The 16,046-nt window shown below is 40.9% G+C and overlaps 1 protein-coding gene across 3 annotated transcripts in view; it reads left to right on the forward strand.

Annotated features, from left to right (window-relative positions):
* FBXO38 (F-box protein 38) overlaps positions 1–15,803 on the forward strand; it is a 108,727-nt gene extending 92,924 nt beyond the window's left edge. For all 3 annotated transcript variants that reach the window (XM_040344501.1, XM_040344500.1, XM_040344499.1), the window contains 4 exons: positions 6,440–6,585; positions 6,854–6,957; positions 9,644–9,757; positions 13,558–15,803. In XM_040344501.1, the coding sequence (XP_040200435.1) occupies positions 6,440–6,585; positions 6,854–6,957; positions 9,644–9,757; positions 13,558–13,736 (543 nt within the window). In that variant the 3' untranslated portion in view covers positions 13,737–15,803. The remainder of the gene's footprint in view (positions 1–6,439; positions 6,586–6,853; positions 6,958–9,643; positions 9,758–13,557) is intronic.
* The last annotated feature ends 243 nt before the right edge of the window (positions 15,804–16,046 follow it).

Here is a 16,046-nt window from a genome sequence, read left to right on the forward strand (position 1 = left end):
ATTAAGTGTCCAGCACTGTATGTGCTTTTTTAAATGTATGCAGCTTCATACCTAATTTCTGTGTATACTCCGCTCATGTGACTGCCTGGCCCGGCCCGCCTCTCTCCTCTCACGTCTCGCCTCTTCTGATCTGATAGCTACGGTCAGTGGGCTGGGCTGAGAACTCCCACTGACGTCAGGAGAGACGTGTGAGGAGAGAGGTGGGCCAGACCGGGCTGACAGTCGCATTAGTGTATACACAGAATATTAAATGGGGTATGAAGCACCATGTATTTTAAAAAAACACATACAGCGGTGGGCACTTAATGGATTATAACTGCATTTATTACAACACAGTTATGTTAACAGCAGTAAGTAGAGTACAAATGTGTTTGTACTCTGCTCTCCTCCTACGCGTGCTCTGTGCTGCCATTTCTCCGTCTTCCCGTTTGCACATTCCACTGTGTTAGCTCCTAGTGTGCCGGAAGGTGCAAACAGGAAAGGCCAGGGGAACTGTCAGCACAGAGACAGTACAGGGAACTTCACAGGGCTGTTTGCTGTGAATTCGAATCCCTCCTGACCTCCCAGCAGCCGTGTGTGTGTGTGAATTCCTGTACCCTGTAGTGCATCGAATTGGTACACTTTTTAAAGCAGAGTTCCACTGTTTTTTCATTTATTAAAAGTCAGCAGCTACAAAAAGTTTATCTGCTGCCTTTTAATAAACAGCCGCTCACCTGTCCCATGGTCCATCGATGTGGGCACACAGAGCCCCTCTCCTTGGCATCATCAAATCTATTGTGGGCACCCGGCCGTTACAGATTACGGCTTCACAGCCGGGCGCGCACTGCGTTCTGCCATTGGCCAGTGAATCGTCTGTTTTGTGTCCCAGAAGATCACTGGCAGGGAGGGGCCGCCTAGGGCGAGAGGGGGAGTCATCTAGGCGGCTGGGACAGGAAGTCCCACTAAAGAGGACACCCCCCCCAAAAAAAAGACATGCCAAATGTGGCATGTAGGGGGACGAGGAGTCCTTTAAAGTGGAAGTTCCACTTTTGGGTGGAATTCTGCTTTAAGGGAGTGAGGTTATTTTTAATTCAAAGCAGAGTTTCAGTACATTTTTTGTTTAAAGTCAGCAGCTACAAAATCTTCTGACTTTTTAATAAAGACACTCACCTGTCCCACAATCCAGCGACGTGGCCACCCAAACCCTCCATTCTCTCCCCTGCCTGTCCACGGCGCTTGCAGTACTACTGTGGGCATCCGGCTGTGACAGCTTGCAGCTTCACAGCCGGGTGCGCATGTCTCGCTGCGCTGTCCTGCATAACCGGGCAATCTTCTGGGACCTGTAATGTGTCCCAGAATATTGCAGGGAGGAAGGACCGCCTAGGCGTCCCAAGTGGAAGTGGGTGCGTATCTGTAATCGTGATGCATCGGGGAATCGAAACGTTGACCAGATAATCGCAATTGAATCGTGAGACCAGTGAGGATGTGCACCTCTAAGGTACAGGTAAGCCGCCTTTTTATAGGCTTACCTTTTTAGTGAAAAGTGGTCTGCAAGGGTTTACAACCACTTTAAAGGGGTGCCTTGACTGAAAAAAGGTTGCGAAACACGGTTTTTCAAAGTTCCACTGTCATGCTAGTAATTTAGTAGATGCATACGATTAATATATGTAATGATTTATGTTCTTTATATTCCTGTGCTTGAGTTGTAGTAAAATATTATATTTTATTGTAAACTATATTGTTTTTTTGCATCAGTTTTATATATTTCGAGTTTTATACTTTACTTTCATATGCTCATTTTTTTTAAATGTATGTATAATATAAATATATGGGATAGCTAGACTGAGACCACACAGCAGACATTTCAATGCTCTGGTTTGCTTGAAACGTTAACTAAGCTGTCTGACAAAGTAATATCTCTTTGCTCTTGTACGTTTCAGCTTGAGTTCTGTAAATTGTCTTATCTTTATCGTACAGTACAGGACACAGGAATAGATTCATAAACCGTGGGTTATTTACCGTTGCCTTCAGGTGAATGGACACTGGCAAAGCTCCAACTAAGGAGGTTAGTTCCACAACCTAAAGCGACTGCTACTCCATTTTTCCATGGCATGTGCCTTGGCCCTGAACCCTAATGCACCCTTCTTTACTCTTTCCATGGTTGCAGATTGCCAACTCACCCTTTTTGGGGTACAGCGACTACCCTGCCCTTTCCTCCCTAGGTTTTGATCGGAATACTTAATTGCTGATTTTTATTTTATTGGAAATGGTTGGCATCCCCTCTGTCCCCAGAGTTGCTCAGGTAATTACCTTTACACTCTACCTGGGGCCTATAGGAGTTTTGGCACTTGACAGCTCAGCTGTCTTCCTCAGTCCAGCCAGTCATATCCTCTGTGCGCATTCCATCCTTTGCTCTGGATGCCTCCCTTGCATCCTTATTTATGCAGGTTGTTTCCTTGTTCTGTAGTCTCTAGAACATAGATGTCAAACACAAGGCCCGCGGGCCGAATCAGGCCCTCCAGGCCATTTCATGTGGCCCTCGCACCTCTCCTGCATCTGCAGAAGAGCTCCAGCCCCCCTCTGATCCTACTCCAGACCCTTACTTTCTGCTTTCAAGCAATGCATCCAGCTTCTTCCCAGCAGCAGCATAAGGAAAGGGGGGTGCACTGTGATGTAAGGGAGAGTGGGGGACTCAACTTCTGATGGTGGGGTGGCTCGAATGTAAGGGGAGGGGATGCGCTGGACATCTAATCTTACAGATACAACCGGCCCTTTTGAGGGCAATCATAATGCTGATGCAGCCCACTATGAAATCGAGTTCGACACCCCTGCTCTAGAAGAATAATTTCACCTAGTCTGATAAGGAATCTCTGGAGTTTTTTTTATACTCCTTCTTATTCTGTACATCCTCTGCCGAGGATCTCCTGAGAGAACCTCCTGTGTAACTTTTTGCTGAAGATGACCTTTTCCTGTGACCTGCTAGGAATTTTTTAGGACCTTGTTGCCAAACCAAGCCCTGTTTTTCTGATTCACAGGGGTTCCCTTTTTGTGTGATGCTTGTAAAAGTAGATGTTTTTACTTCCGTTCCCACCAGCAGTGGTACTTTGCCTTGGGTTCTTCCTCCTTCCACTTGTGTACATGGTAGCCTAGAAACCGCTTCTCCTGCTTGTTTCCCTGAAGGTTCCCTTTGTTTGGCAACTCATATATTCTTTCTCTGTCATGTCTTGTTAGATAACATGGCATTTTGTTTATTTTCGCCCCTTGGGGTTTAAAGTGGCGTTTCCATCCCCAAAAAATGTTTTCATTATTGTGCTCATTAGACCTAAAAAAGAAAAAAAACTTTTACTCATCTGGAAATGCCTGTTGCTATGCAGTCCCACGAAATCTGCCTTTGGAATCACCTAGGATCCTGACATCTCCCTCAAATGCTCCTGGGAAATGTGTGTCATTTCCCAGGATGCAGTGCGCTACCCAATTATCACTCCCCATCCAAGACTTCCAGGAAGTAAGTGCTTGTGGGCTTCACAATGCCCACAAGCAAAATGACAACGGTGTGGACATAGTTTATAAAACTATCTTTTTTGAATAACAATGCGGAGCGGCGGCGGATTGTAAAATAGTAAGTGACCGGATTTATATTATAAAAATGCATGATGAAAGGACATACATTTAAAAAATGCTAATTGTGGTTGGAACCCGCTTTTAAAGTAGATCTATAGGCAAAACTTTTTTTTTTTTTTTTTTTCGATTTTGGAGTATAACCGTCAGATTTTTCTGTGTACTATTGTGGAGATTTTGCATCACTTCCTGTCCTGTAGCCAAACAGGAAGTGAGAGCAAATGAAGGGAATTTCCTGGAGACCCCCAGGTTACCAGAACAAATGTCCCTAATGGAATATTTCCCCACTATTATTTTCTGAAGACAACCCAAAATTTGGGATTTTCTTTAACGTTCAATGATGATGGTAAACAGGACAAATGAAGAGAGGGTGAATCTCCCCAACAGGGGCACAGACAGATTAGAACACCTGTCAGGTTTTCTTTTTTGCTATTTCCACTCTATCCAAAGCTAGATACAGTTTTGCCTTTTAGTTATGCTTTAAGAGTCGGGCATGACCTCTCTGGCTATGTGCCAGGTCTCCCCCTTTTTCTCCTAAAGTGGATCTTCACTGCATCTGAGCACCACAAACCAAAAAACACAAATTAATTTATATTATACAAAGCCAACTCCCCCCGTTCACCCATGTGTCTATGCTTTATTGTGTTGGAAAATATCTTTGAAAAACAACTCCCTAGCATTTCTGACATGGCCATCTTGAGTAAGGGCAAATGTTTTATGTAGCATTTACTTCCTGGAATCATCTGCCCTTGCCTCAAGCATGCAAACAGCAGAGTGTGCTTATCTGAGAAAACCCTTCCTCTACTCCTGAAGTCTCCTGGGAAGTATGACATCATTTGCCTAGGCAAGAAATCGCAAAATAACTTGAGAAATGTAAAAAATAAAAAGTTTAAAACAAGTAAATATGACATACTTTCCTATCTCTATCTCTAAAACTAATCAATGTTGATTGGGAGAGTGAAGTTCCACTTTACATTTCTTGCAGGAAGTTTACCTTTTGGGTTTCCTCCCTCCGCTTTCACTCAGATGTATGGTTATTTTTTTATTTTATTTTTTTAAATGGGGTTTCTGTCCTATGTCCTTCCTTGCCTGATTGAGGTCTAGTTCTGGGGCCTATACAGCACCTAGTGTCTATACTCCTTTTGATCAGAGCCACCGCCTGAATTTCTGTTTTTTTGTTTCTCTCAAACCTATGTTTGCTAGGTGGCTGTTGTCTCCACTGTTGCTTGCTCCAGTAGCGAGATCTTTCTATTGTTACGTTTATTTGGTCTGTTGAGCCTTGTTTTTTCTTGGGGGGCCTGTTGCAGTGGTTTAGCTGTATTGTTGCCCACTCCTCTCGTTCGTTCTTGGAGATGCCCTATGGTTTATGAATCGATAACAGTGTTCTGTACTGTACTTCATGATACACAATTTAAAAATCAAAATTCATCTTTTTCTAGTAAAATGGATTAGGATACATGGCTTAAAGCCTAAGTTACCTGAAACTAAACAAGAACCAGCACAAAAGACATAACTTACATTTATAATAACAGTCCCTTGTCTGGATTCTTCTATTTTTAGTAGAAATCTTGCTGTGTTTTTTTCTCCCACCCGCATTCATTTTGCCATCTCTGCCTTCTTCCGTGTGGCTGAGCTTACTACAGCTAGTGGACTGTCAGAAGCTCTTTATCGAGAGAGCACAACTATGCCCGTCCTTTCCTACCCAATCTGCCATTCATAGAAGCTGTAATTCAGCTTCTTTGAGTGGGGGGGCAGGTGGATGATTGCTCTGTTTTCTTCATTCACAGATCTAGTGTCATTCACAGAAGCTGTAGAAAAAGGGTGGGCATATTCCAACTCCCTTGATGAGAGCTTCTGACCGCCCACTAGTAGTTCTAACCCCCACAATGAAAGTTATGGAGGCAGAATGTTTGTAGGACGCAGCAAGATTTCTGCTGAAATTTGAAGAATCCGGATAATGGACACTTATACTGATGGTACGTTTTTTTTTTTTTTTTTTTTTTTTTTTTACTTTGCCTTTAATGCATCAGGATAAAAAAAAACTCCTCTATGCAGCTTGCTGCTCTCCTCCACCCCCCCCCCCCAGTCCTCTTTTATGCTTACCTGAGACCGATCTCAATTTCAACCCAGCGACCCTTGGCTCTCTCTCCCCTCATAGAAATAGACGGCAGCAATTTTTAATTTTTTTTTTTTTTTATACTTAAAGCTTTTAGCGTTTGTAAAATACCCCCCAAACCATATATTTTATGAAAGCTTAAGACCACTAGAATAAAAGGCGCTACTGAATTTGAAGGCCTGTGATATTTGCGCAAATGTTTATAAAAATATTGTTGCTAAAAATACACTTGCATTTCTTTGCTGTTTTTTATCTGCTAAAAAAAATAAAAAATATGTTTTGTCAACATTCCTAATGAATATACAAGTTAAACATGTATTGAGTCAATAAATAACAAACGTGTGAATTTTAATTTGTGCCTTTTTTGCAAAATGGTAAAAATGAAAAATATGCAAAACTGTAAATTACCAACGCTCTAAAAATCTGGAGGTTTTTCAGTTTTCACTTTCAGAGTTTGTACAATTTAAGACCCCCCTGGCGACACAGCGGTCTTTGTAGAACAAATGATAGCAGCCCAGGAGGAAAATGCATCTCTGCCCCTGGGTCAAATCATAAACTCTTTGATGAAGCCATTGGGGTATGGGATAAACCTAGGATATAGCCAGTACATGGACATTTGATAGACCTGGGATAAAGCTCATACTTGCCATTTTTTTTCTTGTCCAATGCTCCTCATGTAAACTGTATTTTTTAAATCCATTCTCAATCATTTTTCTTTCCAAACAGGTAGATACATTGACCTTGGAGAGACAGATATTTAGTGGACCATATCCTTACCACATCTGTATCATACATGAATTTAGCAATCCACCTAATGTAAGAAATAAAGTCCGTGTGCGGAGCTGGATGGACACCATAGCTAACATCAATCAGTGAGTATTTGCATAATATCTGCTTTTTTTTGATGCCTCAGATGTGTAGGAGACAGCAGTACAAGTTCAACCAAGAAAGATGTTTTAACCTGGTTAAAAAATGAGATCTGCAGTAACTATTTTTAGTTAAAAGGTATTTTTCTTTCCAATTTTAAACTTTCTGTCAAAGCATCAGACTATTACACTTTTGATATCGCAGACATTTTCTGCCTTTTTCTCATCCTCTGCTTTGATTTGTAATCTCTCCTTGATCTCCTCCTTTCCACAGAGAGCTTATTAAATACGAATTCTTTCCTGAGGCCACTCGGACAGAAGATGAAGTAAAAAAATATACAAAGTATCCTTGGGGCCGGGACATATACACACTAGAAGGTATTTATCTGCCTCCCCCAATCGGCGAGAAGTGTGTAACAATTAAAGAATAACTAAAGGCAAAAAAATTTTGTTTTTTTATAGAGTGGAAAAGGATTGGCGCACCTGTCAGGTTTTATTGCTGTCACTGCCCATGTTGGGGAGATTCACCCTCTCTATTAGTCCTGTTTACTGTTATCAAAGTGAAAATAAAAAAAGTAATTTTAATTGAATTGACACAGGACAGGGGAAATCTTCCAATGAGCACACTAGTTCTAGTGACACCCCAGAATTTCCTCACTTTGGAGGGATTTCCTCACACTTCCTGTTTCCGCTGTGGGCACGAAGGGAAATCCTAAATCCCCCCCAATTGGACAAGAAAAACAACTTGCTCTGTCCAAACACAGAAAAAAAAAGTTTTGAACGAGTCCTGCTTTGAAGAGACCAATCCCCCTTTTTTTTTTTTATAATTTTTGTTTCCTTTTTACATGTTTGCCATCTGGTTTCAAGGGTAAATACCCCTTACCAGATTTCTGAATGTTTTATTTCCCACTGACAAAATTACCTCCTTTTGTCAGCAGCCCCAACTACCACAATTCAGTCTATCAAAGGGTGTAGCACTGATCTTGCACATGCAAGAAAGAATGTGTGTTTGCGGTGCCTATTGTAGCGTTACACAGTCATGTAACCACACAGGAGTGTGTGGGAATGAAAATATTATAATCAAAGTCCATGTTGGGTAGATTGGAGAATTGACCCAAATATACAGTGAAACAGGACAGGGAGTTATGTTCTTTACTGAACCTTGTCGCTGCTGCACACAGCTATAGGTCAACACAGGTTGTGTGAGACTTTGCTTGGAGACAGGGCTATGACATGCAAGTGGACATATAATTGGGAAAATGATGAGCAAGGGGAGCTAGAGCTATCTTGCACTTTGGGAAGTGGCAATTTCAAGTTGTGCGAAAAGCGTATGTTGAAGAGGGTATAAACAACATTTTGGCAAAATAAAGGCATGGTTATTTAAAAGAGAATTATGCTTTGTTTTTTTGGCCCATTTATACTTGCCTAGGTGTATGCCACAACGTTCCCCCGCCGACTCTACACAGAACCAAGCCATCGAACATCGCCGATGGCTCGGTTCTCACAGATCCCTGAGCGGAGAGCTGATGATTGTCAATCAGCAGCTCTTCTCTTTGCTCCTTCAAGCTCATTGGAGCGCTGAGCTGTGGAGGGGCGGGGATCGGCCTCTCTCTCTCAGCGGCTCGCTGAGAGGCTGAGACAGGCATCATTCGAGGCACCTGGCGAATCCAGACTTTGTCATGATGACGAGGTGCCTGGACTGATTGCTGTGATGTCAGCAGAGAGCAGACTTCAGCCTGCTCTCTGCTGAAAACGGGTCGCAGGAGTGCAAAACAAATTGTACTCTTGCGACCCATAGGAGAAGGCCAACCAAACAAACTCTGGCTGGACTTTTCCTTTTTAAAGTGTTACTAAACCAGTGTTTCTCAATTCCAGTCCTCAGGCCCCCCCAACAGGTCAGGTTTTCAGGATTTCCATTATTTTTCACAGGTGATTTGATCAGTTTCACTGCCTTAGTAATCACCACAGCCTTTTCATCTGAGGGAAATCCTGAAAACCTGACCTGTTGGGGGGAGAAAGGGTATTTGGCAGTTTAGATTTACTAGAACTATTGCATTTCCATATTCTGTGTACTGTGGGAGACCTTATATAATGCAGGGTCCTGGGTTTAGAATCACTTTTTAATGTACTTGGCTGCTCATGATGGTGATTTGGCCTGCTAATGGCAGTAGGCATGTGTGTGTGCGGGTACCTCCATGTTGTTCCTATGGTCAGTTTACTTATTTTGTTGCATACAGGTACCCTTTACCCTGGGTTCACATAAGTGCGATGGGGAAACCAGTGCAATTACAGCGCTGCTTCCCGCTTTGCATCCCTCCCACAGGCAGTTCACACTGCCTTCTGCGAATCGCTTCAGGTGTCATTAACAAAGTTAACAATACCCCCGGTTTAGTTCACAGATCGCATTGCCAACTGTAAACTTGCAAAGGAATTAAATTGCATAGGTAAGAACACCCATGTGATCTGATTCTAGTGCAGGGAAAAACCAGTCCCTGTGCGAATCCAATGTGAGTTCAGCCATACAACTGTATGGCTGAGCTCTCATTGCTCAGAGATCGAATGTGATCGACACCAGCCGTGTGGGTGCAAATTGCAAGGGTATCTGATATCATACTAGTGTGAACCCAGGCTGGATGTACATAATTTTATCCATGCATATTAATGTTTTATAGCCTTGTTTCTGGGAATATGTTGTAATGATATATGTACAAGGATGCAGCCAAATGGGAGAGGACCGAACATCCTTCATGTTTTCTTTCATGAGCTTTTATGTATTGGTGTATGTACTGTGTGATGCGAAGAAATGCATGGCCGTGAAGCAGGTCAGTGTGAGCGGGCCCTGAACTAATTTGACTTTATTTTTTTACAATTGCATTACATATGCAAGTTTTTTTTATAGATTCCCACTAGTGGGAACAGGGAACCAAGATTAAAAACTGTGAACTGTGCCAATCTATGTAAACCTCTACCCTTTTATGAAAAAACATAAGGCTGCCATTTAACTTCAGTTGATTTTATATGACGAACTCTGAATGCTAGCTGACTTTTCCATTCTTCTTTTTAGGCATTGTAGATGGCGCTCCATACTCCATGATCACAGATTTTCCATGGCTGCGATCGCTCAGAACTGCTGAACCCAATAGCTATGCTAGATATGACTTTGAGGATGATGAAAAAAGTAAGCTAGAAAATAGAATTGTGCATAGACTAGCCATTGTAAAAGGTGTCGGCACACAAGTCACTCCTAGACCTAACCAGCAGCCAGTTATTTGTTATTGAAGCGATGAATTGGAAATTAGAAGTCAAAGACAAGCAATTGAAAATTAAACATGCATATGTAATCAAATATATTAAAGGCTGACTAAGTAGGCTGTACTTTCTACAAGTTTTTAAATTTTTATATAGGGCTATTTATGCACCCCCTCATCTCCACAAAACTGTACGTAACCCTGTCCAATCAGGCCCCATCACTCCTGTGACAGAGCTGGTTCAAATTGCACACAGCCCTAGTACAGTTTAGTTAAAGTGGATGTAAACCCAAAAAAAAAAAGTTTAAGATTTCCTATCATCTGTGCCCAGTCTTGCCACACAGAGTTAATCCAGCGCTGAGCAATCCTCTTTTAATGTTCAGTGAAAATTAACAGAATTCCAGATAAAAACCTGCCAAATTATAAAGTCTGTTTCTCTGTTCTTGCTTTGTGTTACAGGTTATTTACATATCCTGGTAATATACAATGAACTTTGGATCACCTCATATTATGATAAACATAACATATGATAAACATGTCCAAGCTCTAGATATGTAAAAAAAACTGTAACACAAAGCAAGAACAGAGAAACGGACTTTATAATTTGGCAAGTTTTTATCTGGAATTCTGTTAATTTTCACTGAACATTAAAAGAGGATTGCTCAGCGCTGGATTAACTCTGTGTGGCAAGACTGGGCACAGATGATGGGAAATCTTATACTCTACATTGTGACATCAAAAAATAAAAAATAAATTTTTGGGTTTACATCCACTTTAAAGAATGTAATTTATGAATAACCCTGCTTTGTGGGTGAAAATATATAATTTGTAAAGCAGTTCTAAATTAAATCCGTCATGTGGGAAAATGGTTGCCATAAGGGACACTGGCGCTCTCTAAATTCAGAAGTGCATATTAGAGCAGGCTAGTGTTCTCTTGATGTATAGGTTAAAGGCCTGTACACACAATCAGAAAATCGTACAAAATGTACCGATTTTGAAACTCTTGTACAATAATTTGATCGTTCGTACACCGCTTTCAGCTGAAAATTTTCCAAGGGGCCAGTGCGAAAGTTTTCCTGGTACGGTACCAGATCATACGATTTTTGTTTAACTGGTTCTCGACCGGTTCACTCAGATTTACTGCGGCACAATGGCTCTCCTGTGCATATACAAGTTTTCCTTTAAGAGCCGCCAGAGGGCTGGGGACCCGATGTGCGTGGCCGGAGATTGCGAAAGCCAGCGCGGTATGTGTGTATAGACACACAAATCCCTGTCCTGTCAGAGCAGAGGAGACTGATCGTGTGTTCCTAGTATATAGGAGCACCGATCGGTGGTGTTCCCCTACTCAGTCCCATCCCCATTCAGTTAGAAAACACCCAGGGAACACAGTTAACCCCTTGATCGCCTCCTAGTGTGAGCCCTTTCCCTGCCAGTGACATTTACACAGTAATCGGTGCATATTTATAGCACTGATTGCTGTATAAATGTCAATGCTCCCAAAAATGTGTCAAAAGTGTCCGATCTGTCCATCGCAGTACTGCTAAAAATCGCAGATCACCACCATTACTAGTAAAAAAATAAATTTTGATAAAAATTCCAGAAAACGTTCTCATAGTTTGGTTTGTGCTAAAGTTATAGCATCTACACTCAATATTGCGGGAACAAATAATGTATATTGGCCTTAACTAATATTTTTATTTTTAATAAACAATTGTGGGTGTATTTTATTATAGCAAAATAAAAAAAAAAATTGTTTTTATAGCACACAAAATAAAAAAACGCAGAGGTGATCAAATGCCACCAAAAGAAAGCTTTATTTGGTGGAAAAAAAGGACGCAAGTCTTGTTTGGGTACAGCATCGCACGATCACGCAATTGTCGGTTAAAGTGATGCAATGCCAAATTGTAAAAAGTGCTCTGGTCGGGAAGGGGGTAATATCTTCTGGGGCTAAAGTGGTTAATCAGTACAGTTTGTCTGAAAATACAATACAATGCAATACAAATACATGACCTGACTTCAGAAGTTTTATTCTGTCATCAAGAATTTACGTACTTTAGTAGCTTCCTTTTCGATCTGAAGATTGGCATGCAAAAAACGATAATTTGTCCAATGTCATTGTGTACTAGGCTTTAGTGTCACCGCCTTGTAACTAGTACACCACCTTTTAGTTAGAGTGGCAGAGACCCTCCTGAGGTTTATTTTTTGTTTACAAACTTTTTATTGAAAAGTTACGATCATACATAGAAAATCGTCAAAGAAGCCTATGAAGAAAGATTGTACATAGAAAATAGTATACATGTACATCACAGTAATGAAGCCATTGATATGACTATTGGTGAGAGGTAGGAAATGAGACATATATTTAAATTTATAGTTCAAAAGAACAAGTCCTGACAATACAAAAGTTGAAAAATGGACCGTAGAATGCTAAATGTCATCAAACTGATAAAAATATTTCCAGGAAATATTATTTCAATGACTGATAACTTTAAAAAAAATCCCCAGGGGTTATAGAAATGTGTCTCTACATTCGTACCAGTGATCCCATTGTTTATGGAAAAGGGGCATTGTGTGATGTAGCGTATAATATAAACATAAATGTATAAATTATATAATGTGTGTGTGTGTGTGTGTGTGTTCCATAAGTAGAATCAAATCCAATCCATTTTTGATGAGTATAGAATGGGACCTCTTTATTTCCATTGGAAGGCGATGGCCCATTGAGCAGCTACACAGGCTGTATGTTTCAGCCTTTCCGAAGTGCGAGAGGCCTCATGTATGGGAGCAAAAAGTAGACAGTCATAGTCGGTGAGCTGCTAACGTATCAACTCTCCACCATAGAGGCACTACCTTTTCACAAGACCAGAAAATGTGTAAAATGTACCTGGGATTAGACAACCCCTGAAGCAATTGGGGGGGGGGACCGCAGGATAGATATATGAAGCTTGGTTGGGGTCAAATACCATCTAGTGAATTGTTTCATGGCTGTTTCTCTAATCCAGGGGTCTCCAAACATTCTAAACAAAGGGCCAGTTTATTGTCCTTCAGACTCTTGGAGGGCCGGACTTTGGCCAGCGGGAGTGGAAATTTTCCTGGCTTTATTGTTAGTAAACATCTGGTATTAGGGGGAGGAATAGTGCCGCATTGCTGGTATCATAGGGAGGAATAGGAGAGATAATATAAGAGACTTGGTACGCTTTCTACGTTTTTTATTAATGGAAGTGTTCCATTTGTCAGGGGTGAGTTGTAAATCGCCTTCATCTTCCCACTTTAACATATATGGTAATTTAGGATTAGGTTATCATTAGTCAGTTTTATATAGGTCCGATATAATACCCTTACCTCTCGGGTTTTTAGGACCTATGGTTTAATTGAGGGTAGGAGGTGAAGTGTGAGAGGGGGAATAGTGAGCACTAAAAAAATTATTGTTTATTTGAAGGTAGCGAAACTTCTCAAGACATGGAACACGGCTGTCCGAGGTGAGTTGGGCAAAAGTGACAAATTTAGAGTCTTGTTGAAAGTGAGACCAGAAAGTCAATTACAGAGCAGCTTTCATGTAGCATTGTGTGAAATCCCTCTGATATTTCTTAAACGTACTGTATGTCATTTTGTGACAGATTCCTGTTGCAGAACTTTTGTGCATTCCTTTTAGAAAATGGAATTGGCGTAACGCTTCCATTGGCTGTTCTAGTAATTTAACAAACTATGCATTTTTTTTTCTTGATCCCAGCTACCATATATGCTCCCCGAAGAAAAGGACAACTTTCAGCTGACATCTGCATGGAAACAATTGGTGAGGAGATTTCAGAGCTGCGGCAGATGAAGAAAGGCGTATTCCAGAGAGTTGTTGCCATATTTATACATTACTGTGATGTTAATGGTGAACCTGTAGAAGATGACTATATATAGAGGTAAAATCAGTCTTGTGATTCTGCTGGAGGCACAGAGAGACCAAGAGGAGATCCACGAAAATGAACATTTCCACTGGACCACTTGGCTGAAAGCAATCCGTGCAGCTCAAGTTCAGGTGGATATTTTGTTGAAGGCCAGAATGCTATGAAAGCAGCGATGCGCCCTTTTATTTTATTAGTACACGTCTTCCTGGAAGCTCTGACACTGTTGGTGACAGTGGTGCACTTGCATTTGAACAAGTCTTCACTAATTCCTATTATATTTGTGGCTGCATAGGCTTCCTAAAAATCTGGCTACTTAAAGAAGAACCTCAGGTGAACACAACATTTAGTATATAAACCACTGGAACAGCTGTGTACCTATGTCTGCATTTTATTTTTGGATGCACGAGGCATCAATCCACAGTAGATGAGAGTCTGTTAAAACCCAAGTGTCACAAGTATTTCTGAGCATGTTCGGTGGTCCTCCATTCTATGCCATTATCCTATGCCATTATCCTGCTCACTGAGTAGTCCAAAGCAAAGCAGGCATACTTGAAACCAGTGCTGCTGGTTAATAGGTGAAGGAAATCTCATCAACCTAGATGCCTTTCTGAAGGAGGATGCCATTGTCTGACTCGCAAGCTGCATGCTAATCCCAGGATAGCGAAGCAGCAGTTGAACATCACTGCGAGTAAGGAGGGAAACTGGTAAGTCAGGCACAGGTAGCTTCCAACAGATCAGTATTTGGGTTAATGAGCAATTCTAAACAAACCTAAATGGAACTAGGACAACTTAATTGTCAGTGTACTAAGCACTGTGTGTTGATGAAGTTGGCATTGAGATTATGACAGGTTCACTTTAATGTTCAGGTAAGAGACTTGTGAAGCTAACAACTGAAGAAACAACTAAGTAGACGTAGTTGTAATTATCTTTGGCCTGACTGGCGTTCTTTTTTCAGTCTCCAGATATTCTGATATTATACCAGAAAAAAAACTCTGCAGGAGATATCTGGGCTTTGTCAGTACCTTCTGGTAACAATAATTAATAGAAATGAGGCATTTGTTCTTAGAATTTAAATATTACAAGGCAATGTCCTAAGTGTCTTTAATAAGAAGTAGTATGGAGCTGCTGCATTTAAAACTGAAGGAAAGGAAGTAAGTGCAAAACTGAAGTTGCTGCCCATGGTGCAATTCTTATTTAAATGTTCCATAAAATGAAACCATGTTGGGTTGCCATTGGCAAAGTCTTACATTTGTGTGCTGATTTTTCAGTTTTAATTGGCCTTTTTACAGCAGTTGTGGTGATTTAGCTGGAAGATTAGTGATGCATATGCTGGGGATGGAAAACTGGTACTAGAATATATTGCCCACCAAGTTAATCTCTGTAAACATTGAGCACCTGATGTCCCTAATCGTAGAGGCTACTGATTTGCAAGAGAACATGCTAAATAGTCAGCACTGACTGTGTTCCATGGGTTACACACATGTTCAAAACAAAGTAGACTTTACGTTTTTATTTTTTTTCCTTTAATGCAAATGCCACATTTAAATTACTGTCCGGTTTGGTTGTATGCCAATTGGATGAATTGCCCACTAAATGTAACTTCTGACTCTTAAAGAATCGAAAAGGATGGTTTTCCTGCAGCAGTTCTTTCCTCCCACAAAATGGATTATACAATTTGTTCTACACTGTGAAGAAAACAATATGACAACCTGACACCATTATCTGGCTTTGTAATAGCTGCTTGCTTTAATTTGAAATGAGGCTTTTTGGTGAGCTGTGTAGCCATCATCCCAGAGGGAACAGGGAGCCTGTGGATCAGTCTGCCACCAACCACCTGAAGCTGAAGTGGCACTTTTTGAGTGGAGTTGGCCTTGAAACATGACTTTTGCACTGAATTGAAGGCAAATCAGGATATAAAAGAGCAGTTCATAGAGCTGAAAAAGTTTGTATATTTCCTGTATTTTTGTTTCCTAATTACAGATAAGTTTGTTAACTTTTTCCATAAGCTTTGTGTCGATTTTTAAATCCATATCCTACACCTTCCACATAACCGCATCAAGTAAAAGCTCATTGGACTGGTCACCTTGTCAGTTTGTGTTTTTCATTTGGAGTCTTCCGAGGAACCAGTATCCTTTTGATTTAGTCATTTTCACATTTAGCTGTAGACTTCCAAAACATTTCTGGTGATGCAACTCTTTCATTATAGTATCTTTCATATTTACTGTTTTGTAACGTGTCTTCGGAAAAGAATCTAGATTACAATTCTTCTAATGACCAGGCAGCATAGATACAATAGAGCACAACCCCATTCCCAGTCTGCTGT

The sequence above is a fragment of the Rana temporaria genome, chromosome 3 (assembly GCF_905171775.1).
Source record: "Rana temporaria chromosome 3, aRanTem1.1, whole genome shotgun sequence".
NCBI lineage: Eukaryota > Metazoa > Chordata > Amphibia > Anura > Ranidae > Rana > Rana temporaria.